Source organism: Muscardinus avellanarius (assembly GCF_963383645.1).
Source record: "Muscardinus avellanarius genome assembly, chromosome: X".
Taxonomy (NCBI): Eukaryota; Metazoa; Chordata; class Mammalia; order Rodentia; family Gliridae; genus Muscardinus; species Muscardinus avellanarius.
This window is the reverse complement of record NC_137792.1, coordinates 86,537,964-86,562,025: the sequence shown is the minus strand read 5'-3', so window position 1 is coordinate 86,562,025 and position 24,062 is coordinate 86,537,964. Positions and strand designations below refer to the sequence as shown.

The window sequence follows — 24,062 nt, the reverse complement described above, 5'->3', positions numbered from 1 at the left end:
CAAACTAGGAAACACAAAGGATACCAGTGGGACTCCAGATAATGGAGGGGAAATACCAGCAAAGTTTGAATGGAAAGATAAGAGAGGAGGAAGGCTGAACTTGATTAATGAGGGTCTACATCTGAATATGTATAAATTATGAATATGACATGATTAACCTGGACAACCATTGGTGGGAGGAGGAAGGGAAAACAGGGGCGGGGGGGGGAGAGGGCACCAAATATAGTTTAAATGTATACCATTTATGTTCAATAAAAAAATAGTTAAAAATAAATAAATAATATTGTGAGTACTGGAGATTGAACCCAAGGTCATTCTACCTCTGAGCTATATCTCCACATATATATATTTATAATATATAATATATATTTAATATATAATATACATTTATAATATATTATAAACAAATATATATTTAAGATGGCATGGTGATGCCATTTGTAACTCCAGGACATGGGAGGCTGAGATATATATATGGAACCCAGGGGAATTCTACCTCCAAGCTACACCCCCAGCCCTATTTTTTAAATTCTTTTAATTCTTTTTATTTTTTTTTTTATTATTTTTTGGTGGTACTGGGGATGTAATCCAGAGGCCTTCTACCTTCAGGCTACACTCTCAGACCTATTTTATATTTTTATTTGGAAACAGGGTTTCACTAAATTGCTGAGAGCCTCACTAAGTAGCTGAGCTGGCTTTGAACCTGCGCAATTCTCCTGTCTCAGCCTCCCAAGTGCGGGGATTATAGGATTATAAGCGTGCGCCACCACACCCAGCTTAATTAATTCTTTTTATTTCATAACAGGGTCTCACTGAGTTGCAAAGGGCCTCACTAAGTAGTAGCTGAGGCTGTACTCGAACCACAATCCTCTTGTCTCAGCCTCCCAAATGCTGGGATTATAAGCGTGTGACACCATGCCCAGCTATTCTTTATTTTTTTTTGAAATGGTCTCACTGAGTTGCAGAGGGCCTCACTAAGTAGCTGAGACTGTCCAAGAACCGTGATCCTCCTGTCTCAGCCTCCCAAATTCTGGGATTACAAGTGTGCACCACCATGCCCAGCTTTCAGCCATATTTTTAAAATCAGGGTCTTGCTAAGTTGCTAATGTTGGCCTTGAACCTGAGACCCTTCATCTCAGCCTCCCAAGTACTGGAGGGAGTTAAAAATGTGTGTCACCATGCCATCTTAAATATCCTTTAAGCTAAGATTCTTAGGTCTATGGGTCCAAGAATAGGCTTAATAAATAGCTCTATATTAAATTACACTATATGACATTGACCATAGGGCTGAGACAATTCCACTTTAAGAGAAAATACACACTGGAGGCCTGATGGAGGACATGGACGAAGCCTGAGGAACGGAAGGTTCCTGAAAGAGTTAAAGGAGATTCTATGAAAGGTGGAATTCTCCAAAACTCTGGGCGTGACCATTGTCTTTCTGGAATTTGCTCCCCAGGACCCACCCGCAAGGTCAGGGGGCTGATCTTAGAGATCTGTAATCAAGGGGCTGAGCACAAGACCTGTGATGTCACAGGCCTTCCTTTTGTCTCGTTTATGATTGGTGATTTACTTGTCTTTCACTTAATGCCTCACTATTGTTCTTTGGTGTTTACGCTTTTCTACTAGGGAATCACTGGGAAATAGGGAACTATAAAAAATCTTGTGTCTAAAATAAAGGGGTCAGTTGCATGGTGCGTTCATTTTTCAGGGTAGTTGCTCATCAGGCAACTACATTTCAGTACGGCTACTCATCAGGTAGCGGTTGCTTTCATTTCAGGACAGCTGGTCATCAGCCAACTGTCCGGTGTTCAGGGCAGCTGCCCATCCTGTAGCTGTTCCGATTTCCCCTCTCAGGTCTCTCCCTCCCAAGTCCCGGAGAAGAATCTCCACAGAGGCCAAGCTTGAGATTATAAGGGTAGAAACATAACAGAAAACTGTATTAAAATAATGATTTTCCTAATACACCCAGCTCTACTTGCCTATGCTTGGAGAAACCCACACTGTTAATACTTACTTTGCACATTTCTTCCTGTATTGTCGTTCAATGCCTTCAGGCCTGGACAGAAAACAGAAGTTAAAAATAAAAAGGTAGGAGCAAATCTCATAACCTATCAATTTACCATCTCATTTCTTTACATGCTAAAATGTCTTTCAAGTTTATATTTCATAGATCAACTGTTTAGTTAAATATGCTTTTTTGGAGGGGGTTAACTGGGAAATGAACGAACCCAGGGATATTTACCTCTGAGCCCACCCCTACTTTAATTATTTGGAAACAAGTTCTTGCTAAGTTGCTGAGACTGGTTTTGAATCTGACATCCTCCTGTCTCAGCCTCCCAAGTACTGCTAAATATGTATTATTTTGTCAGTACTGACAACCTAGGGACTTTCGATCACTGAGCTACAGTCTCGGCCCTTTTTTTTTTTTTTTTTCAGAACTTGGGATAGAACGGGGGGGGGGGCATTCTATCTTTGATCTGTACCCCCAGCCCTATTTTTTTATTCCTTATTTTGAAACAGGGTCTCACTGAGTTGCAAAGGGCCTCACTAAGTACATGATGCTATCCTCAAACTGCGATCCTTCTGTCTCAGCCTCCCAAATGCTGGGATTACAAGCAAGCACCACCACGCCCGGCCCTTTTTATTTTATTTACATTTGGTACTAGGGATTGAACCAGGGGTTTTCTACCTCTGAGCTATACTTCCAGCCCTTTTTATTTTTGAGACATGGCCTTACTAAGTTGCTGATGCTGGCCTTGAACCTGTGATCCTCTTCTTGTCTCAGCATCCCAAGTACTGGGACTTCAATTGGTTATAATAGTGCCTGACTTTTTTTCCCCTGTGGTACTAGGGACTGAACTCATGGGCATTCTACCTCCAAGCTACACCTCCAGCCCTATTTTAGTTTTTATTTGGAAACAGGGTCTCACTATATTGCTAAGAGTCTTGCTAAGTAGCTGAGGTTGGCTTGGAACCTGCAATCCTCTTGCCTCAGCCTCCCAAGTACTGGGATTACATAAGCATGGGTCACCATGCTTGGCTGAACTTTTTTCTTTTTTGTGTGTGTGGTACTATGATTGAACCCAACAGACATTCTAACCCTGAGCTTCACTCCTAGCCCTTTTTATTTTGAAACAGGGTCTCACTAAGTTGCTGAGGCCTCAAACCTGTGATCTTCCTGTCTCATTTTCCCAAATACTGGGATTACAGGCATGTATCACCATGCCTGGCTTTTTTTTTTTTTAGTTTTGAGATAGGTTCTTTCCCAGGCTGGCCTCTAAGTTCAACTTCCTGTACGAAAAATAAAGCTTCAGCATTCCTTCTTTCCTTCAATAAGCATTTATTGAGCCCCTAATGTGGGACAGGTATTTCCCTGACAGAGAAGGAAGATGATGATCAAGATAATGATATAGTACCACTGTAGTTGTAGTAACAACAATAATAGCGGGAACCCACTTAAATCACCAGCTCTCCATATCCATTGGCTTTGCACCTGTAGATTCTACCAAATGTGGATCAAAAATATTCAGAAAAATCCAGGTGTAGTGGCGCACATGTGTAATCCCAGTACTTGGGAAGCTGAGAGAGAAGGATTGCAGGCTCAAGGCCAGCCTGAGCAAATTAGCAAGACTTCCAGCAACTTACCAAGACCCTGTACCAATTTTTTTTAAAGGTCTAGAGGTAAGCCAAGTGTGATGGCACAGCTTGGGATCCCAGTAATCCCCCTACTCGGAAGGCTGAGACAGGACGATCACGGGTTTACGTCCAGCCTCAGCAACTTGTGAGACCCTCCACAACCTTAGTGAGACCATGTTTCAAAATAAATAATAAAAAATAGGACTGGGTGTGTAGCTTGGAGATAAAATGTCCCTGGGTCTCAACCCCAGTACCAAAATATATACAAAAAAAATTCAGAAAAAAAGTTGTCAGTACTAAACATTTACAGACTGGGTATGTGATTTAATCAATATACAATATACAACACACACACACACACACACACACACTATTCTGTTAGGTAGGTCATATTATAATTCCCATTTTACAGATGAGGGACTTAAGTACAAATTACATGATTTCCACAAGGCCACAGTGACAGAAAATGGAGGAAGCTGAACACAAGGCAGGTTTCCAAGCTCAAGAGCCCAAATGTTACTACATTCAATAACCAATATGTAAGTAAAAGCTCACTCCCATCCTGCTGGATACATAACTCCCATAACTGCTGAACACAAACCTGGGACTCGGCCTTACCTCTTCAGCTTCTCTCCTCTCTCACTTCATTATCAAATCTGACAGATTTTTATGACCAGAAAAAAAATCTTGAACCTATCTCCTTTTCTCCAATTTCTTGCCACCATTATCAATTCCTTGGACTATTTTAACTTCCTGATTGGTCTCCTCACTCACCCTCTCTTGTTTGTTCAATTTTTAATAGTCAATATGCATGCATGGAATGAAAATGAAAAAGTAAATTTCCCCCCCATTTGTCCTCTACTCACCCACTTCCCATCCCCAGAGGGGGAAAAAAGTTTCATCCCAGAGATAGTCAATCACAATCAAGTAAAGATCCCTGAGAGGTACATACTAGGTGAGCATCCTTGATTTTTTTTGGCAGTGTTGGGCACTGAACTCAGGGCCTTGCATATGCTGGGTAAGTGCTCTACCACTAAGCTATATCTCCAATCCTACTACAGAAAGAAAACAATATTCATTTTTTTAATGCAGTACCAGAGATTGAACCTAGGGGCATTCTACCTCCGAACTACACCCCAGCCCTATTTTTTTTTTTTTTTTGAAACAGGGTTTTACTAAATTGTTTAGGAACTTACTAAGTAGCTAAGGCTGGCCATGAACCTGAGAGCCTCCTGTCTCAGCCTCCCAAGTACTGGATTAAAAGTGTATGCCACCATGCCTAGCTCCTTTTTAAAAAATTAATGTCTCATGTCATATACTGTCTCCACCTTTTTTTACTCATTCAAAAGTGTATCCTAACCGGGCATGGTAGCACATGCTTGTAATCCAAGCATTTGGGAGGCTGAGATGGGAGAATAATGGTTTGTGGACAGCCTCAGCTACTTAGGCCCTTTGCAACTCAGTGAGACCCTGTTTCAAAATAAAGAATAAAATATAGGGCTGGGAATGTAGCTCAGAGGTAGAATGCCCCTGTGTTCCATACCACAATTTTAAAAAAGTGTATACTACCAGGGCATGGTAGCAAACACCTTGTAACCCCAGTACTTGAGAGACTGAGACAAAAGGACCACAGGTTTGAGGCTGGTGTACTTTTAACTTAGTGAAACCTTGTTTCAAAAGAAAATAGGGCTGGGCTTGGGGGCGCAGGCTTGTAATCCCCGGGTTTGGGAGGCGGAGACAGGAGGAGCAAGCCGGTTGGAAGCCAGCTGTGCTGGTTTAAGAGACCCTGTTTCCAAATTAAAAAGTATAAAAATAAGCCAGGTGTGGTGGCGCACGCTTATAATCCCAGCATTCGGGAGGCTGAGACCAGAGGATCATGGTTCGTGGACAGCCTCAGCTACTTAATGAGGCCCTCTGCAACTCAGTGAGAGCTGGTTTCAAAATAAAGAATAAAAAATAGGGCAGGGGTGTATGTAGCCCGGAGGTTGAATGCCCCTGGGTTCCATCCCCAGACCCACAAAAAATAAAAAAATAAATAAATAAAAAGTATAAAAATAGGTCTAGGAGTGTAGCCTGGACATAGAAGGGTTTCAAGGAACCCCAACCACAAAAAAAAAAAAACAAAAAAAAAACAATAGGGTGACAGGTGTAGCTCAAAGGTAGAACACCCTTGGGAGCAATCCTCAGCACCACAAAGAATTTAATATAACTTAATTTAAAAATAGTGTAAACTGGGCGTGATGGCACATGCCTGTAATCCCAGCATTTGGGAAGCTGAGACGGGAGGATCACAGTTCGTGGACAGCCTCAGTTACTTAGTGAGGCCCTCTGCAACTCAGTGAGACCTGTTTCAAAATAAAGAATAAAAAATAGGGCTGGGGGTGTAGTTCAGAAGTAAAATGGCCCTGGGTTCCATCCCCAGTACCAAAAACAAAAAAAAAGAAAGGAAGAAAGGAAGAAAGAAAGAAAGAAAGAAAGAAAAGAAAAAAGAAGGCAGTAAGACTCTCATCAACAAAGTAAGACCCTGTTTCCAAACAAAAAATAAAAAAGGGCTGGGAGGTAACCCAGAGGTAGAATGCCTCTGGGTTCCATACCCAGTACCAAAATAAACAAACAAATAAATAAATAAAGTGTATCTTAGGTGTGGTGGTGTGCAAGAATACTTGGGAGACTGAGACAGGAAGATCACAGGTTCAAGAATAGCCTCAGTAACTCATAAATACCCTGTTTTCAAACAAAATACAAAAAAAGCTAAGGGTATAGCCCAGAGATAGAAAGCCCCTAAGGTTAAATCTACAGTATAAAAAATATAATGTAAGCCGGGCGTGGTGGCGCACGCTTGTAATCCCCGCGCTTGGGAGGCAGAGACAGGAGGATCACGCAGGTTCAAAGCCAGCCACGCACGCTGGCTTAGGAGACCCTGTTTCCAAATAAAAATGTAAAAATAGGTCTGGGAGTGTAGCCCGGAGATAGAAGGGTTTCCAGGAACCCCAGTACCACCCCAAAAAAATAAAAAAAATTAAAAATATATATATATATATAATGTATAGCCGGGCGTGGTGGTGCAAACGTGTAATCCCAGCATTAGGGAGGCTGAGACAGAAGGATCATGGTTCAAGAACAGCCTCACCTACTACTTGGTGAGGCCCTTTGCAACTCAGTGAGACCCTGTTTCACTGCAAAAAAAAAAAAAAAAAAAAAAAAAATATATATATATATATATATATATATATAATGTATATTGGTTAAAATACACAGACATACACATGATCCTTCCATATCAATAGAAAAAGCTGCTTCATTCTTTACATGAGCTGCACTGTACTCCTTTATATGTTGAATCAAAATGTCTTTTAGATAAATTAGATAAATTTTAGATAAAAGTCTGTTAGATAAATTCCTAGAAGGGTGTACATTTTAAGTTATGTTAGGGGGAGCCCAGCAAGTGCCTTGCACATGTATGTCCCAATACTACCGAACAACTCTTGTACAACTTGAACCAATTTATTCTCCTACTGTCAATGTATTGAGCATTTTGTTTCACTAAAATCTCACCAACACTTTGTTATTAAAATGAATCTGTGTCCAGGTATGGTGGTACATTACTTGGGAGGCTCAGACAGGAGAATCACAGGTTCAAAGCAAACCTCGGCACTGTAGCGAGACTCTAGGCACCCTCATGATACCCTGTTTGCAAATAAAAACTACAATAAGGCTGGGAGTATAGCTTGGAGGTAGAATGCCCCCGAGGTCCATTCCTAGTAACACACACATACATACACCTGTCACATCCCTACATATCATATGTGAGAAACGGGATCTCCTCATTTGCATGTATTTTAAGACTGACACTACATACAAATTTCAGTTTTCATAAACTTAGTAGCCGCCATTTTCTATTTTCTGTGAACTGTAAATTCATATCTTTTACCTATTTTTTTATGTGTGTGTGTGTGTGTGTGTGTGTGTGTGTGTTTTACCAGAGATTGAACCTAGAGGCATTCTACCTCAGAGCTACACCACTAGTCTTTTTTAAAATTTGTTTTATTTTTAGCGAGGCGTGGTGGCACATGCTTTAATTCCAGCGCTTGGGAGGCTGAGACAGGAGGATCGCATAGGTTCGAAGCCAGCCTCAGCTAGTGAGGCTCTCAGCAACTTAGTGAGACCCTGTTTCCAAATAAAGTATAAAATAGGTCTGGGAGCATAGCTTGGAGGTAGCCTGGAGATAGAAAAGCCCCTGGGTTCTACCCCCAGTACCACAAAAAAATTGTTTTATTTTATTTATTTGTTTACTTATTTATTTATTTACTTATTTATTTAGTACTGGGGATGGAACCCAGGGGCATTCTACCTCCAAGCTACATTCCCAGCCCTATTTTTTTATTTTTATTTTTGGTGGTACTGGGGTTCCTGGAAGCCCTTCTACCTCCGGACTACATTCCCAGACCTATTTTTATTTGGAAACAGGGTCTCTTAAGCAAGCACGGCTGGCATCGAACCTGCGCGATCCTCCTGTCTCCGCCTCCCAAGCCTGGGGATTACCAGCTTGCGACACCACACCCGGCTTTTACTTTTTAAAATAACATCTTTAATTAAAGTTTTGCAAAGGTAAAATATTAAGCTTAAAATAGGTCTTAGTTTTGAAACAAGGTCTCACTAAGTTGCAGAAGGCCTCACTAAGTAGCTGAGGCTGTCTGCCAACCCTGATCCTCCTGTTTCAGCCTCCCAAATGCTGAAATTACAAGTGTGCGCCAACACACCCAGCTATTTTATTGTTCTGAAACAGGGTCATGCTACTTTGCTTTGAGTCTCGCTAAGTTTCTGAGGCTGCCCTTTGAACCTACAATCCTCCTGTCTCAGCCTCCCAAGTACTGAGATTACAGGTGTGCTCCATCACACTCAGCTTAGTTACTTCTTTATTTTATGTTAAAGAGACTTGCCAGTTTAAAGGGCCTGAAAAATATTTCTCCCCCATTTTGTCATTTGTCTTAGATTTTTTTCCCTACCATATTGAAATTTTAAATTTGTCTGTGGTCCATGCAATTTTTATGTATATGTACACTTAGTTAGGTCTTCCTCACTCTGAATTCTTATCTAACATAAAACTTCTAACCACTTATTCTAGAATCTGTTTCCACTATGGTCTCAATCCAAATCGTTCCCTCGAGTCAAGAATGGCTTCCCTAGACATCCAGAATAAAATGAAAATTCCTTACCATGGCCTACCAGGCACTGAGTATGGAATCAGATTCCTGCCTTATCTCATGTAGCACCTTCCTCCCTCTCCCTTTTTTCCTCCCTATGTATTGGCCACATCTTTTCTGCCCTTTCAAAAAAAATACGGGTGAAGCTGGACGTGATGGTACATGCTCGTAATCCCAGTATTTGGGAGGCTGAGACAGGAGGACTGAGGGTTCGTGGCCAGCCTCAGCAACTTGTGAGGCCCTCCACAACTTAGTGAGACCCTGTTTCAAAATAAAAAATAAAATAGAGCTGGGGTGTAGCTTGGAAGTAGAATGCCCCTGGGTTCCATCCCCAGTACCACACACACCAAAAAAAAAAAAAAAAAAAAAAAAATCAAGGGTGTGCTTCCAATCTTACAACTGAAAAAAGATTGTAACATAAGGTTATACTGTGAACAACTATGTGCCAATTAATTAAACTAGTAAACTAGAAGAACGTGTGTGTGTGTGTGTGTGTGTGTGTGTGTGTGTGTGTGTTTTACTAGGGACTGACCAGAAGCATTCAAGCTACACCCCCAGCCCAATTTTATTCCTTATTTGGAAATAGAGTCTCCCTTGGTTGATGAGATCTCACTACATGCTGAGGCTGTCCTCGAACCTGCAATTCTTCTGTTTCAGCCTCCCAAGTAGAGTGAATACAGACCTGTGCTACCATGCCCAGCCAGAATGAACACATTTCTAAAATAAAAGACTGTCACATTCTGCCAAAGTTCACTTAAGAAGAAACAGAAAATCTGAATAAACTAAAAGAATTTTAGATTGAGTTTAGTAATTAAAAAAAAAAACTGCAGAAAGGCCAAGACCAGAGGCTTTACCGGTAAATTCTACCAAAAGTTTGAAAATAATTCCAATTCTTTGCAATTTTTTATACAAAGGAGTGAATCCAGGGGCATTCTACCAGTGAGTTATACCCCCAATCCATTTTATTTTATTTTTGTGGTACTGGGGATTGAACCCAGGAGCATTCTACTAAAAAGACTATACCCCCAGTCCAATTTTTTAAAATTCTGAAATGGGGTCTAAGTTGCTAAGGCTGGCCTCCTGTCTCAGCCTCCCAAGTACTAGGATTACAGATGTGCACCACTACACTTGGCTCCATTTTATTTATTTATTTATTTATTTATTTATTTATTTATTTTTTGTGGTACTAGGGATGGAACCTAAGGGCATTATACCTCCAAGCTACACCCCCAGTCTCATTTTTTTTTTGTGGTACTGGGGGTGGAACCCAGAGGCTTTCTACCTCCGGGCTATACTCCCAGCCCTATTTTATATTTTACTTGGAAACAGGGTCTCACTAAGTTGCTGAGAGCCTCACTAAGTAGCTGAGGCTGGCTTCGAACCTGTGCGATCCTCCAGTCTCAGTCTCCCAAGTGCAGGGATTACAAGCGTGCACCACCACACCTGGCTTCAGTCTCATTTTTTTTAGTCATTTTTTATTTTTGAAACAGATTCTCACTGAGTTGCAAAGGGCCTCACTAAGTAGCTGAGGCTGTCCACAAACTGCAACCTTCCTGTCTCCACCTCTCGAATGCTGAGATTACAAGCATGCGCCACCAGGCCTGGCTTATTTATTTATTTATTTATTTATTTATTTAGGCAGTTCTGATGTTGGAACCCAGAGGCACTCTACTTCTGAGCTATGTCCCAGCCCTATTTTTAACTCTTTATTTTGAACAGGGCCTCACTGAGTAGACAGAGTCTTGTTAAATTGCTAAGGCTAGCCTCAGACTTGTGGTCCTCCTGTCTTAGCTTCAAAGAACTGGGAATACAGGTGTACATCACCACACTTGGCTCACAAATGTTTTGAAAACAAAAAAGGAAAAAGAGGAAACACTTCCCAACTCATTTATGAGTTGTTTTACTCTAATAACAAAACCAGACAAAGATATCACACACACAAAATAAACTATAGATAATAGTGTTTAAAGAGGAAGATTGGGACATGAGGATAACATATTCAAGGCCAGAGTGCACTAAGTGTGTGTGTGTGTGTGTGTGTGTGTGTGTGTGTGTGTGTGTGTGTGTGTGATAATCCCCTGGGTACTGAACCCAGGAACATTCTACTCTAAGCTATACCCCCAGCCCTATTTTTTTTTTTTTTGCAGGTCTTGGGATGGAACCCAGGGGCATTCGACCTCCGAGCTACACCCCCTGCCCTATTTTTTATTCTTTATTTTAAAACCAGGTCTCACTGAGTTGCAGAGGGCCTCACTAAGTAGCTGAGGCTGTCCGCAAACCACCATCCTCCAGAAATGCTGGGATTACAAGCATGCGCCACCACACCCGGCTCCCTATTTTATTTTTAATTTTGAAACAGGGTCACTAAGTTGCTGAGGGCCTGGGTGGGAGGGTTGCTAAGGCTGTCCTTGAACCTGGGACCCTCCTGTCTCAGCCTCCCAAATCCTACGATTACAGGCTGTAATGGTGTGCCACCGTTTCTAACTAAGATCCTGTTTGTAAGTAAAAAAATAGGGACTGGGGATCCAGCTCAGAGGTAAAACACCCTTGGGTTCAGTCACTAGTACCACAAACAGGAAAAAAAGAATATATATGCAAGCTGGGCATTGTAGTGCATGCCTGTAATCCCAGTACTTGGGAAAATGAGAGAGGAGAATCACAAGTTCAAAGCCAGCCTAGGCAACTTAGCAAGACCCTGTGTCAAAATTTAAAGAAAAATAATAATAAGGTCTAGGGATGTAGAGCACCTTTGGGTTCAATCCCCAGTACCACACACACAAAAAGTATACACCTATAGCCTGGAGGTGTAGTTAAGTAGCACAGTGCTTGCCTAGCATGTGTAAGACCCTGAATTCGATCTACAGACCACAACCAAAGAATATACATGCAAAAGTCCTAAAATATACTAGCAAACCAAATCTAGCAGCAGTTGAAAAAAAATATGCAACATGGATTTCTCCCAGGAATATAAGATCAACCGGTGTTAAGAAATGAGAGTTCAGCCGGGGCGTGGTGGCGCACGCTTGTAATCCTCCTGCCTGGGAGGCTGAGACAGGAGGATCGCACAGGTTTGAAGCCAGCCTCAGCTACTTAGTGAGGTTCATAGCAACTTAGTGAGACTCTGTTTCCAAATAAAGTATAAAATAGGTCTGGGAGTATAGCCTGGAGGTAGAAAGCCCTGGGTTCCAACCCCAGTGCCAAAAAAAGGAATAAAAATAGGGCTGGGGATATAGCTTGAAGGTTGAATGCCCCTGTGTTCCATCCCCAATAACTCAAAAAACAAAAAAAAGAGAATAGCGAGTTCACAAATAAATTCATGTATTTACATTGAACTGATTTTTTTGTGGTGCTGGGGATCAACAACATCATGAATCAACAGAATCAAAAGCACAAGGAGCTATCACTTGACTCCAGTAAGAACAGCTATTATCAAAAAGACAAAAGATGCTGGGCGTGGTGGTGGCGGTGGCGCAGGCTTGTAATCTCAGCACTCGGGAGGCTGAGAGCAGAGGATCTCACTAAGTGAGGCCCTGTGCAACTCAGTGAGACCTGGTTTCAAAATAAAGAATAAAAAATTGGGCAGGAAGTGTAGCTCGGAGGTCAAATGCCCCTGGGTTCCATCCCCAGACCCGCAAAAAAAAAAAAAAAAATAGACAAAAGATAACAAATGCTGGTGAGGATGAATAGAAAAGGGAACCTTTGTACACTGCTGAGAATGAAACTTCATAAAGCCCTTATGGCATTATTTTTAATTAAAAAATAAAAAATAGAGCTACCATATAATCCAGCAATCCTAATACTGGGTATATATCCAAAGGAAATTAAATCAGTATATTGAAGAGACATCTGCACTTCCGTGTTTGTTTTTTGGTGACACTAGGGATTGAACTCAGGGGCATTTTATCTGTGAGCTATACCCCAAGCCCTATTTTATTTTGAGACTGGTCTCACTGAATTGCTGAGGCTGGCTTCAAACCTGTGACTCTCCTGTCTCAGCCTCCCAAGAACTGGGATTACAGGCATGAACCACTATGCCCCACTTTCCATATTTACTGTAGCACTATTCATAATAGCCAAGAAATTAAAACAACCTAAATGTCCATCAATTGATGAATAGATAAAGAAAAGGAGGCCTGTGTATGTACTATACACATACACACAGAGTATTCAGCTTTACTTTTTAAATTTTTTTCAGCTTTACTTTTCAATTAAAAAAAATTTTTTTGCAGATCTGAGGATGGAACCCAGGGGTATTCAACCTCCGAGCTACACCCCCTGCCCTATTTTTTATTCTTTATTTTGAAAAAGGTCTCACTAAATTGCGGAGGGCCTCACTAAGTAACTAAGCCTGTCTGTGAACCACCATGATCCTCCTGTCTCAGCCTCCAGAATGCTGGGATTAAAGGGCGCCACCATGTCCAGCAAACAAACAAATTTAGCCGGGTGTGGTGGCATACTCCTGCAATCCCAGTACTTGGGAGACTGAGACAGGAGGATTGCAGGTTTATAGCCAGCCTTAGCAACTTAGTGAAACTTTCAGCAACCTAGCAAGACCCTGTTGCAAAACAAAACAAAACAAAAAAACATAGAAGGGGCTGGAAGTGTACCTCAGAGGTAGAATGCCTTGGGGTTCCATTCCCAGTACCAAAAACAAATAAATAAAGAAAAACACTAGTATGGCCGGGCGTTGTAGCGCACACTTGTAATCCCAACATTTGGGAGGCTGAGACAGGAGGATCACAGTTCATAGACAGCCTCAGGTCTTACTTAGTGAGGCCCTTTGCAACTCAGTGAGACCCTGTTTCAAAATAAAGAATAAAAAATAGGGCTGGGGTGTAGCTTAGAGGTAGAATGGCCCTGGGTTCCATCCCCAGACCTGCAAAAAAAAAAAAAAAAAAACACCCTAGGATGTAGGAGGTATAATAGTATGTGGGAGTGGTGCTCAGTGAGCCAAGCTTTAGTCATGTTGGCTGTGAGATACAACATCAGGTAAAGAGGTAGAGTAGGCAATGAGATACATGGTTCTGGAGCACAGGAGCAAAACATTGACAGATTTAGATTTAAGTGTCATCAGCATATAAGTGTAGTTAATGCCATGGAAGGGAGTGTACAAACAGAAAGCGGACAAAATCAAGGTCAGAACCCTAGGAAATATCAATACTTAAGGAGTAAGCAGAAGAAAAAGAATCCAGAAGATAGAGAAGGCCAAAGTAGGAGAACCACAAAAGTAGCTTCACAAAAATCAAGAAAGATGACAGCCAGGCGTGGTGGCGCACGCCTGTAATCCCAAGCATTCGGGAGGCTGAGACAGGAGGATCACGGTTCGCGGACAGCCTCAGCTACTTAGTGAGGTCCTCTGCAACTTAGTGAGACCCTGGTTCAAAATAAAGAATAAAAAATAGGGCTGGAGTGTATTTCGGAGGTAGAATGCCCATGGATTCCATCCCCAGACCCACCAAAAAAAAAAAAGATGATAGCATCAGGGAAGGCATGGTTGCCAAAGGTACAAACAGAAAAGCACAAGCACCCACAGGATTTACAACTGGGGGAGTGGAAGGAAAGGAGGACAGTAAGGAATGTCAACACGAAAGAAAGGAGGGTTACTTTGCAACCAAGAGCCTCAGAGGTGGAAAGGGACGGGCTCCCGGGCACTAGCGCAGCAGTATGCTCTACTTTTAGTAACCGATGCTGCCTATACTCAACTGGATGAAACAGAGGAAAGGTAAAAGCAGACCAAAATTCCGCCTTGACCAACAGGGAAGCATACTGTGTGGGCCCTTGGAAAGACTGTTTGCAATCAGAGCAGAAGCTATGTCACCCAAGGAGGAAGTTAATCATGGCTTGTTGGGAAACGCCAAGATCTATGTACCACAACAGTCACCTGGCCAGAGGCCTCCAGCCTGGGCCTTCTCTGGCCCTACGGCTAGGTCTAAAGCCTAAGATCAGGTTGACTAGACTCCCTGGGACTCTATCTCAGACTGGAGTCATCCAGTAGTTTTCTGGTCCAGTGCTGATAGCATCTATCTTCTGAAATCATAGGAGCCCGTGGCCTAGTTGTGACAGATTATTTTCTATACTGATTAATATATATTAACATACACACAATAATATTACATATACATTTCTTTATAACTGTTATATATATATATATATAGTATTTTGATTATCCTAAAGATAGCTGGTATTTTTGTGTGTGTGATACTAGAGATTAAACCCAGGGACATTCTACCTCTGAGCTATACCCTCAGCCCTATTTTATTTTTAATTTGAAACAAGGTCTCACTAATTTGATGAGTCTCACTATTTGTGGAGGCTGTCCTCGAACCTGTAATCCTCATGTCTCAGTCTCCTAAGTACTGGGATTACAAGTGTGAGCCACCACACCTGGCCTGATAATTAATTTTTTAATTTTAATTTAATTTTTTTGTGGTACTGGAGATTGAACCCAAGGGCATTTTATCTCCAGGCCACACCCCCAGCCCTATTTTTATTCTTTATTTTGAAACAGGGTCTCAATAAGTTGCAGAGGGCCTCACTAGCTGAGGCTGTGAACTGTGATCCTCCTATCTCAGCCTCCCAAATGCTGAGATTATAACCGTGTGCCACCACACTCAGCTTTATTATTATTATTATTATTATTATTATTATTATTATTACTGTGGTACTGGGAATAGAACCCAGGGGAATTCTACATCTGAGCTACACCCCCAGCCTTATTTTTTATTCTTTGTTTTGAAACAGGGTCTCATTGAGTTACAAAGGACCTCACTAAGTAGCTGAGGCTGTCCACGAATCACGATCCTCCTGTCTCAGCCTCCCAAGTACTGGGATTATAAGCGTGCACCACCACGCCCGGCTTAATGGTTGCTTTTAAAATCAGAAACCTAGCTGGGCTGGGTGGTGCACACCTGTAATCCCAGTACTTGGGAGGCTGAGACAGGAGGGTCACAGGTTCAAGAACAGCATCATCAAGTACTGAGACTCTCGTCAACCTAGAGAGAGCCACTTTAAAATAAAGATATAAAATAGGGCTGGGGGTATGGCTCAGAATTAGAATGCCCCTGGGTTCGATCCCCAGTCCCCCCACACACAAACACAAAATTTAAAAAACAGAAATGGGAAAGAGGAAGCATAAGAAAATGGATTAGTCTCAGGTAGGTCATGGTATGTGTAAATTTTCCCATGTTATATAACAGCGTTATACTATAACATAATGGAGTGTTTCCCAAAATGTTCTCAAGGGCCTTTCTTTGCCAATTTCAGTTTCAGGATCTGTGTTCCCACATTGCATCTTGTATATAACCTGCTTTTCTCTCCAGCTGGTCAGTTCTAGCAGCCCAGCTAGCATAACGCTGCCGATGCTTGATTTGCTACGGGTTTCAGCTGGCAGTGCTTTCTAACTTTTCCATTAGTGTGTACTAACAGCGGTTTAGTTCCTTAAACTGGATGTAGCCCGTAGCTTTCTCCTGTGCCACACTAGAATGTAAGTTCCATAAAGGCAGGGTTCTTTTCTTGCTTACTACTTGTACTGGGTTGGATAGCATTCCTTAAACATCCTTGTCCTTCTAGGAACCTCAAAATGAGACCTTATTTGGAAACAGCTACTATGGATATAATTACTAAGATAAAGTCAGATTAGAGTAGAATGGGTCCTAATCCAATATCAGTGGGGTCCTTAGGAAACATAGGGAGGCTGCCACATGAGGCAAGGCAGAGTGGAGTAACGCATCTACACGCCAAGAAACACCAAGGATTGCTGGCAAAAGCAGAAGCCAGAAAGAGGCCAAAGAAGGATCCTCCACTGCAACCCTCAGAAAGAGCATGGCCCTACAGACACCTTTCTGAATTCTTTTTTTTTTTTTTTTTTTTTTTTTAGTGGTACTAGGGGTGGAACCCAGAGGCTTTCTACCTTTGGGCTATATTCCCAGACCTTTTTTATATTTTATTTGGAAACAGGGTCTCGCTAAGTTGCTGAGAGCCTCACTAAGTAGCTGAGGCTGGCTTCGAACCCGTGCGATCCTCCTGTCTCAGCCTCCCAAGTGCGGGGATTACAAGCGTGCGCCACCACGCCCGGCCACCTTTCCGAATTCTAGCCTCCAAATGGATGTGGAAACTCATTTCTTTTGTTTAAAGTCCCCCAGTTAGCTGGGCGTGGTGGCGCACACTTGTAATCCCTGCGCTTGGGAGGCTGAGACAGGAGGATCGCACGGGTTCGAAGCCAGCCTCAGCTACTTAGTGAGGCTCTCAGCAACTTAGTGAGACCCTGTTTCCAAATAAAATAGAAAACAGGTCTGGGAGTATAGCCCGGAGGTAGAAAGCCTCTGGGTTCCACCCTCAGTACCACCAAAAAAAAATAAATTAAAAAAATAAAGCCCCCACAGTTTGTGGTACTGTTATGTCAGCTCTAGCTGGTGTATTCCAGGCTTTTAAGACAGTAGCCAGCACACAGTAGGAGCTCAGCAAATGGATTATTTGCTGAATAAACACATGGACTCAATTTCCTAGGACTGACCCCTCTGGCATTTGTCACCTGTTAATGATATCCCCTAACCCTGTGAGCACAAAAGTGCAAAGACTTCTTGAAACTTTCCTCTTTTCCACATCACTAGGTTCTCCTGGTTCTGTTCAAATTATTTTGTGTGCTTTTTAAATCTTCATTCCTCTCTTCTTGCTCCCTGCTCTTTTTGTGTAATTTTATCCATTCCCAGGTTTCAATCTCCCATTTACATCAAGGACAAATCTAAAACGGATCTAAACCAGGACTAGTGGAGCATGCCTATAATCCCAGGACGTGTACAGATGAGACAGGTTGGAAGACCAACCCCAGAAACTGAGCAAGACCCTGTTTAAAAATAAAAAATAAGCCGGGCGTGGTGGCGCACGCTTGTCATCCCCGCGCTTGGGAGGCGGAGACAGGAGGATCGCGCAGGTTCGAAGCCAGCCGCGCGCGCTGGCTTAGGAGACCCTGTTTCCAAATAAAAATGTAAAAATAGGTCTGAGAGTGTAGCCTGGAGGTAGAAGGGCTTCCAGGAACCCCAATAAAATAAAATAAAATAAATAAAAAATAAGCTGGGCATGGTGGTACACACCTGTACTTGGGATGCTGAGACAGAAGGATCACAAGTTCAAGGCCAGCCTTAGCACCTTAGTGAGACCCTGTTTCCAAATAAAAAGAAAATAGCACTGGGGATGTAACTCAGAGGTAGAAAGCCCCTGGATTCCATCCCCAGCACCACAATACATACATACATACATACATACATACATACATACATACATGAATCAAGGATAAAAAATAAACTGGGCACATGCCTGTAATCCCAGTACTTGGAAGGCTGAGATAGGAGAATCACAGGTTCAAAACCAGCCTCAGCAAATTAGTGAGAGCCAATTTCCAAATAAAAAATAAAATAGGGGTAGGGGTATAGCTTGAAGTTAGAATGTCCCTGGGTTCAACCCTCGGTATTACACACACACACACACACACACACACACACACACACACACACACACGGTATAGCTTGAAGTTAGAATGTCCCTGGGCTCAACCCTCGGTATTACACACACACACACATACACGGTATAGCTTGAAGTTAGAATGTCCCTGGGTTCAACCCTCGGTATTACACACACACACACACACACACACACACACACACACACACACACAGATAAATTAGATCTAACCATCACTCCCCTGCTTAAAGTATAGAGATGGCTCTTCTGGCCTATAGATAGAAATGGATTGAAATACAAACGTGTCCACTTCAGTATTTTACTCTGCCCTCACTCCGGTATGAGTGATCCTCTTCCTGTAAAGTAACCTGTGCTCCAGCCACAACATACTATTCAAATTTCCTAAGCACACCATGTCTAGTGCTGTGTGTGTGTGTGTGTGTGTGTGTGTGTGTGGTACTGGGGCTTGAACCCAGGGGCATTCTACCTCTGAAATACACCCCCAGCTTTATTTTATTTTTATTATTTTAAAACAGGCTCTCACTAGGTTGATGAGCATCTCACTAAATTGCTGAGGCTGGCTTTGAACCTGCGACCCTCCTTTCTCAGCCTCCCAAGTACAAGGATTCCAGGCCTGTGCCACTACACCCAGCTTGTTGGATGTTTTCAATGCTTCCATACTCCGTCTGCCTGAAATGCTCTTCATCCTCCTCATCTACTTGGTAAACTAGTTCAGGCTGACCACAAATGCCACTTTTGGAGCCTTTCTTGACCACACAATGACCCACTCACACCTGTTTTCCCAAGCCTTTGGTTCCCAACACCAGTATTTCTTCCTATCACAATAGATATCCTGTTCTCTCACTGAACCATGCATTAATGATAAAGATCATACCTCAGCCAAGCATGGTGGCACATGCCTTTAGTCCCAGTATTTGGGAGGCTGACAAAGGAGGATTGCAGTTTCAAGGCCAACCTCAGCAATTTAGAGAGACTCTTGGCAAATTAGTGAGACCTTGTTTCAAAATAAAAAATGAAATAGGCCTGGGTGTGCAGCTCAAAGGTCGATTACTTTGGGTTCTATCCCGGTAATAAAATTAATAAATAAAATCATGGTACCTCATTCATTAACAGATCCAGTACCTAGCTCAGTACCTGGCATATATTATGTTCCAAACGATTACAAGTTGAGTAGACTTATTCAAACCTGTAATGTGTAGCCAAATTATAGTTATTAAATGGCAATGCAATCACTTCTCAGCACCATTTCAACAAAGCACAATAAAGACTTTGCTTTCGCTAATGGAAGTTAGAGAACTACCAAAAATTTCAAAGAAGTGGGCCCAATTGGATGTTCTATTTCAACACTAGATATGTATATTGTTCAAAAGTAGATCCTCAGTGACATCCTAAACAGAGAGCAGCAACTCCTTACCTCCGAAGATACATAGTCTCCTCATCTTCTGTATTACAAAACTTGTGAGCATGTTTGGCTGCATCAATCACACGAGATCGGTCCCGCGGCCTCATGGGCAATTTCTCTAGCTGACAGTCTGGAGGAATGGAGAGAGATTTGGTAACTAGATTTACTGGAAAATATCTTGAACCAATTGTAAATTTTCAGTAGGAACCAGGTGCATGGCGCATGCCTATAAACCCAGTATTTGGAAGACTGAGACAGGAAGATCAAAAGCTGGAGACCAGCTTGGGCAATAAAAAATTAAAAAGTGCTGGGGAAGTAGCCTAGTGTTAGAATGACCCTGTGTTCAATCCCAGTACTGAAAAAAAAAAAAAAAAAGCAACTCGTTTTTTAAAAAAAGCAACTGGGGATTGACCCTAGGGGCATTCTACCTCCAAGCTACACCCCCAGCCTTATTTATTATTCTTTATTTTGAAACAAGGCCTTACTAAGTAGCTGAAGCTGGCCACAAATCTGTGAGCTTTCCAAGTGCTGGGGATTACAAATGTGTGCCACCATGCCCAGCTATAATTACTATTCTTATTAAAGTCTATTACTTAATTTTCCAACTAAAATTGACTTGGAAGCTGGGTGTGGTGGCACATGCTTGTAATCTCACCATTTAGGAGGCTGAGACAGGAGGATCACAGTTGGCAGACAGCCTCAGGTACTTAGTGAGGCCCTTTGCAACTCAGTGAGACCCTGTTTCAAAATAAAGAATAAAATATAGGGCTGGGGCTGTAGCTTGGAGGTAGAATGTCCCTGGGTTTCATACCCAGTACAATAAATAAATAAATAAATAAATAAATAAATAAATAAGTAAAAATTGACTTGATATCAAGAGACCTTGGTTTTGGTCCCAGCTCTGCTATTTCCCAGGTCATCTTTGGCAAATTATTTCATTCAGAGACGTTTTCTTCATTTGAAATATGAATGGAAGCCTGGCATGGTGGCACATGCTTGTAATCCCAGCACTTGGGAGGCTGAGACAGGAGGACCCAGGTTCACAACCGGCCTCAGCTACTTAGTAAGGCCCTCCACAACTTAGTGAGACTCTGCTTCAAAATCAAAGAATAAAAAATAGGGCTGGGGATGTAGCTCATAGATAGAATGCCCCTGGGTTCAATCCCAGTACTGTGAAAGAAAAAGAAATATGAATTGATTAAACTGGGCATAGTGGCCCACACCTATAATCCCAGTACTTGGGAGGCTGAGACAGGTGGATCAGAAGTCAGTAGCCAGACTCAACAACTTAAGTGAGGCCCTCAGCAACCCAGCGAGACCCTGTCTTCAAATAAAAAATAAAATCAGGTTTGGGGTATAGCTCAGAGGCAGAATGGCCCTGGGTTCAATCCCCATTACCTCCTTCTCAAAAAAAAAAAAAAAAAAAAAAAAAGAAAAGAAAGAAAGAAAAAGAAAAAGAAAATAAAAAAGAAAAGGTGAATGAATTATCACAAAAGAACTTCCTCAGCTGGTCATGGTGGTGCACGCTTGCAATCCCAGCATTCTGGAGGCTGAGACCGGAGGATCGAGGTTCGTGGACAGCCTCAGCTACTTAGTGAGACCCTCTGCAACTCAGTGAGACCCGGTTTCAAAATAAAGAATAAAAAATAGGGCAGGGGCTGTAGCTTGGAGGTCGAATGCCTCTGGGTTGCATCCCCCCCCCAAAAAAAAAGAAAGAAAAAAAAGAAAGAAAGAGAAAGAAAGAAAGAGAAAGAAAGAACTTCCTCGAACTGCAATTCAGAATGCTACTGTTAATTCTGTGATTTTAGTACACTTGGTTTGTATTATATTAGTCAGAAGAAACAAGTAAGTGTCCTGGAAAGACTATAAGGGTGCACACCGGGAATCCCAGTATTTGTGAGATAGGAGGACTTCAGGTTTGAAGCAAGCCTCAGCAACTTAGCAAGACCCTATTTTATTTGTTTTTTGTTGTTGTTTTGTTTTTTGCGGTACTGGGGATGGAACCCAGGGGCATCCTACCTCTGAGCTACACCTCCAGACCTATTTTTTATTCTTTATCTTGAACCAGGGTTTCACGGGGTTGCAGAGGACCTCACTAAGCAGCTGAGGCTGTCCACGCACTATGATCCTCCTGTTTCAGCCTCCCAAATGCTGGGATTACAAGTGTGCGCCACCACGCCCAGCTACCAAGACCCTATTTTAAAACTAAAAATAAAATAAGGCTGGGGGTGAAGCTCCAAGACAGAATGCCCCTGGGTTCAATCCCCAGTACAGAAAGAAAGAAAGATCATTCCTTTGACATACCAGAGAGGGGGATTAAAATAAACACTGATACTGTAGGCTGAGGAAGGAGGATGGCAAGTTCAGTGCCAGCCTTGGCAACGTAAGAGAGACCCAGTCTCAAAAACAAATATTAGAAAGGGGTGAAAATGTACTTCAGTAGTGAAGTACTCCTGGATTCAATCCCCAATACCATACATACACATACACCACACACACACAAGAACACTGATAACTGGCCACTGGGACTGGTAATATCAAGTTCAGTTAGTAGTCTTTTTTTGTGTGGTACTGGGGATGGAACCCAGAGGCCTTCTACCTTCAGGCTACACTCCCAGACATATTTTATATTTTATTTGGAAACAGGTTCTCATAAGTTGTTGAGAGCCTCATTAAGTAGCTGAGGCTGGCTTCGAACCTGTATCATCCTCCTGTCTCAGTCTCCCAAGCGCGGGGATTACAAGCTTTCGCTGCCACATCCGGCTCAGTTAGTAATCTTGACAAAATGTTTTATACGGTAAGGTAGGAAGGAATGTATGCATGAAGTAGGTCAAGAGATGGCCAGTATAGGTAACTCTTTGAGAAGTTTTGCTATAAAATAAAAAAAGAGGTGGGGTTATAGATGGAAGGAAATGTAGGCTTAAGGGATGATTTTATTTTTATTTACCATAAAGGGAGAGCTATTACAGCATGTTTGTATCCAGCAGGAAAGTATTAAAAATATTTGAAGAGAATAAATTGAGGAAGAGTACAGAGTGTGCATATATTTTCCACTAAGGAGAAGGAGGAGTTTAGTTTTCAGTGAGGTTTGGATAGAGCACCAAGGATAAGAAAAAAAGGGGGGGAGGAGGAAGAGGAGGAGGAGGAGGAGGAGGAGGAGGAGGAGGAGGAGGAGGAGGAGGAGGAGGAGAATGAGCCAGCCCACCTTGAAGTGGAGAAGGAATGTTCAGGGAAGATTCTGAAAGAACAGGAAAGCCCACCAATGAGCTAGAGGAAATTCACTCTCAAGAACTCTAACCCAGCCAGATGAGATGTCACATGCCTGTAATTCCAGTACTTGGGAGGCTGAGACAGGAGGATTGCAGATTTGAAGGCAGTCTCAACAATTTAGTGAGGCTCTCAGTAGCCTAGAGAGACCCTGTTTTCAAATACGAAATAAAACTGGTCTGGGGGTGTAGTTTGGAGGTAGAGTGCCTCTGAGTCCCATTCCTAGTATTCTACACACACACACACACACACACACACACACACACACACACACACACAGTGGTGGCACAGGCCTGTAATCCCAGTATGTGGGAGGCTGAGACAGGAGGATCACAGGTTTAAGGACAGCCCCAGCAAGTAGTGAGACTCTCATCAACCTAGTGAAACCAAGTTTCAAACTAAAAAACAAAGATTTTATGAAATATCACAAAGGTAGAATGCCCCTAAATTCAATCCTCAGTACAAAAAAATTAATAATAATAAAACCACAAACCCAGCCTGGTGTGGTGGCACATTCCTGTAATCGCAGTACTAGGGAAGCTAGGACAGCCTCAGCAATTTAGTAAAACCCTGATTCAAAAAAATAATAAGGGTGGGAGTGTAGCTCAGAAGTAGAATAATTTCCCCAAGGTTTAATCTCCAGTACCAAAAAAAAAAAAAAAAAAAAAAAAAAGCAACTCAAACTTTTGCCGGGTGCGGTAGTGCACGCCTGTAAACCCCAGTTCTTGTGAAGCTGAGACAGGATCACAGGTTCGCGGCCAATCTCGGCAATTTAGCAAGACCCTGTCTCAAAATAAAAAACAAAAGGGCTGGGGGTGTGGCTCAGAGATAGTACGCCCCTGGATTGTGCGCGCGCGTGTACACACACACACACACACACACACACACACACACACACCGAACTCTGTCTCCTAGCAGCCGCCCCCTCCCCCCCCAGCTCCCAACTACTTACCCAGCACCAGGACCATCTGGCCACACAGACAGTAGTAGACATGGAGGGGCTTCTCGCCGTCGTCATACTCCTCCCGGTCCCGGGTGTCAGAGCAGACCACGGAACGGGACACTACTTTTGGCAT

The 24,062-nt window shown here is 42.4% G+C and overlaps 1 protein-coding gene across 2 annotated transcripts in view; it reads right to left on the bottom strand.

Moving 5' to 3' along the window:
• STEEP1 (STING1 ER exit protein 1) overlaps positions 1-24,062 on the bottom strand; it is a gene marked incomplete at both ends in the record, with an annotated part of 32,578 nt that extends 8,516 nt beyond the window's left edge. Inside the window, 3 exons of one of the 2 annotated variants that reach the window (XM_080719399.1) lie at positions 2,015-2,056; positions 19,732-19,849; positions 23,939-24,062. In XM_080719399.1, coding sequence (XP_080575525.1) covers positions 2,015-2,056; positions 19,732-19,849; positions 23,939-24,062 — 284 coding nt within the window. The remainder of the gene's footprint in view (positions 1-2,014; positions 2,057-19,731; positions 19,850-23,938) is intronic. The other variant, XM_080719400.1, reaches the window with a different exon arrangement.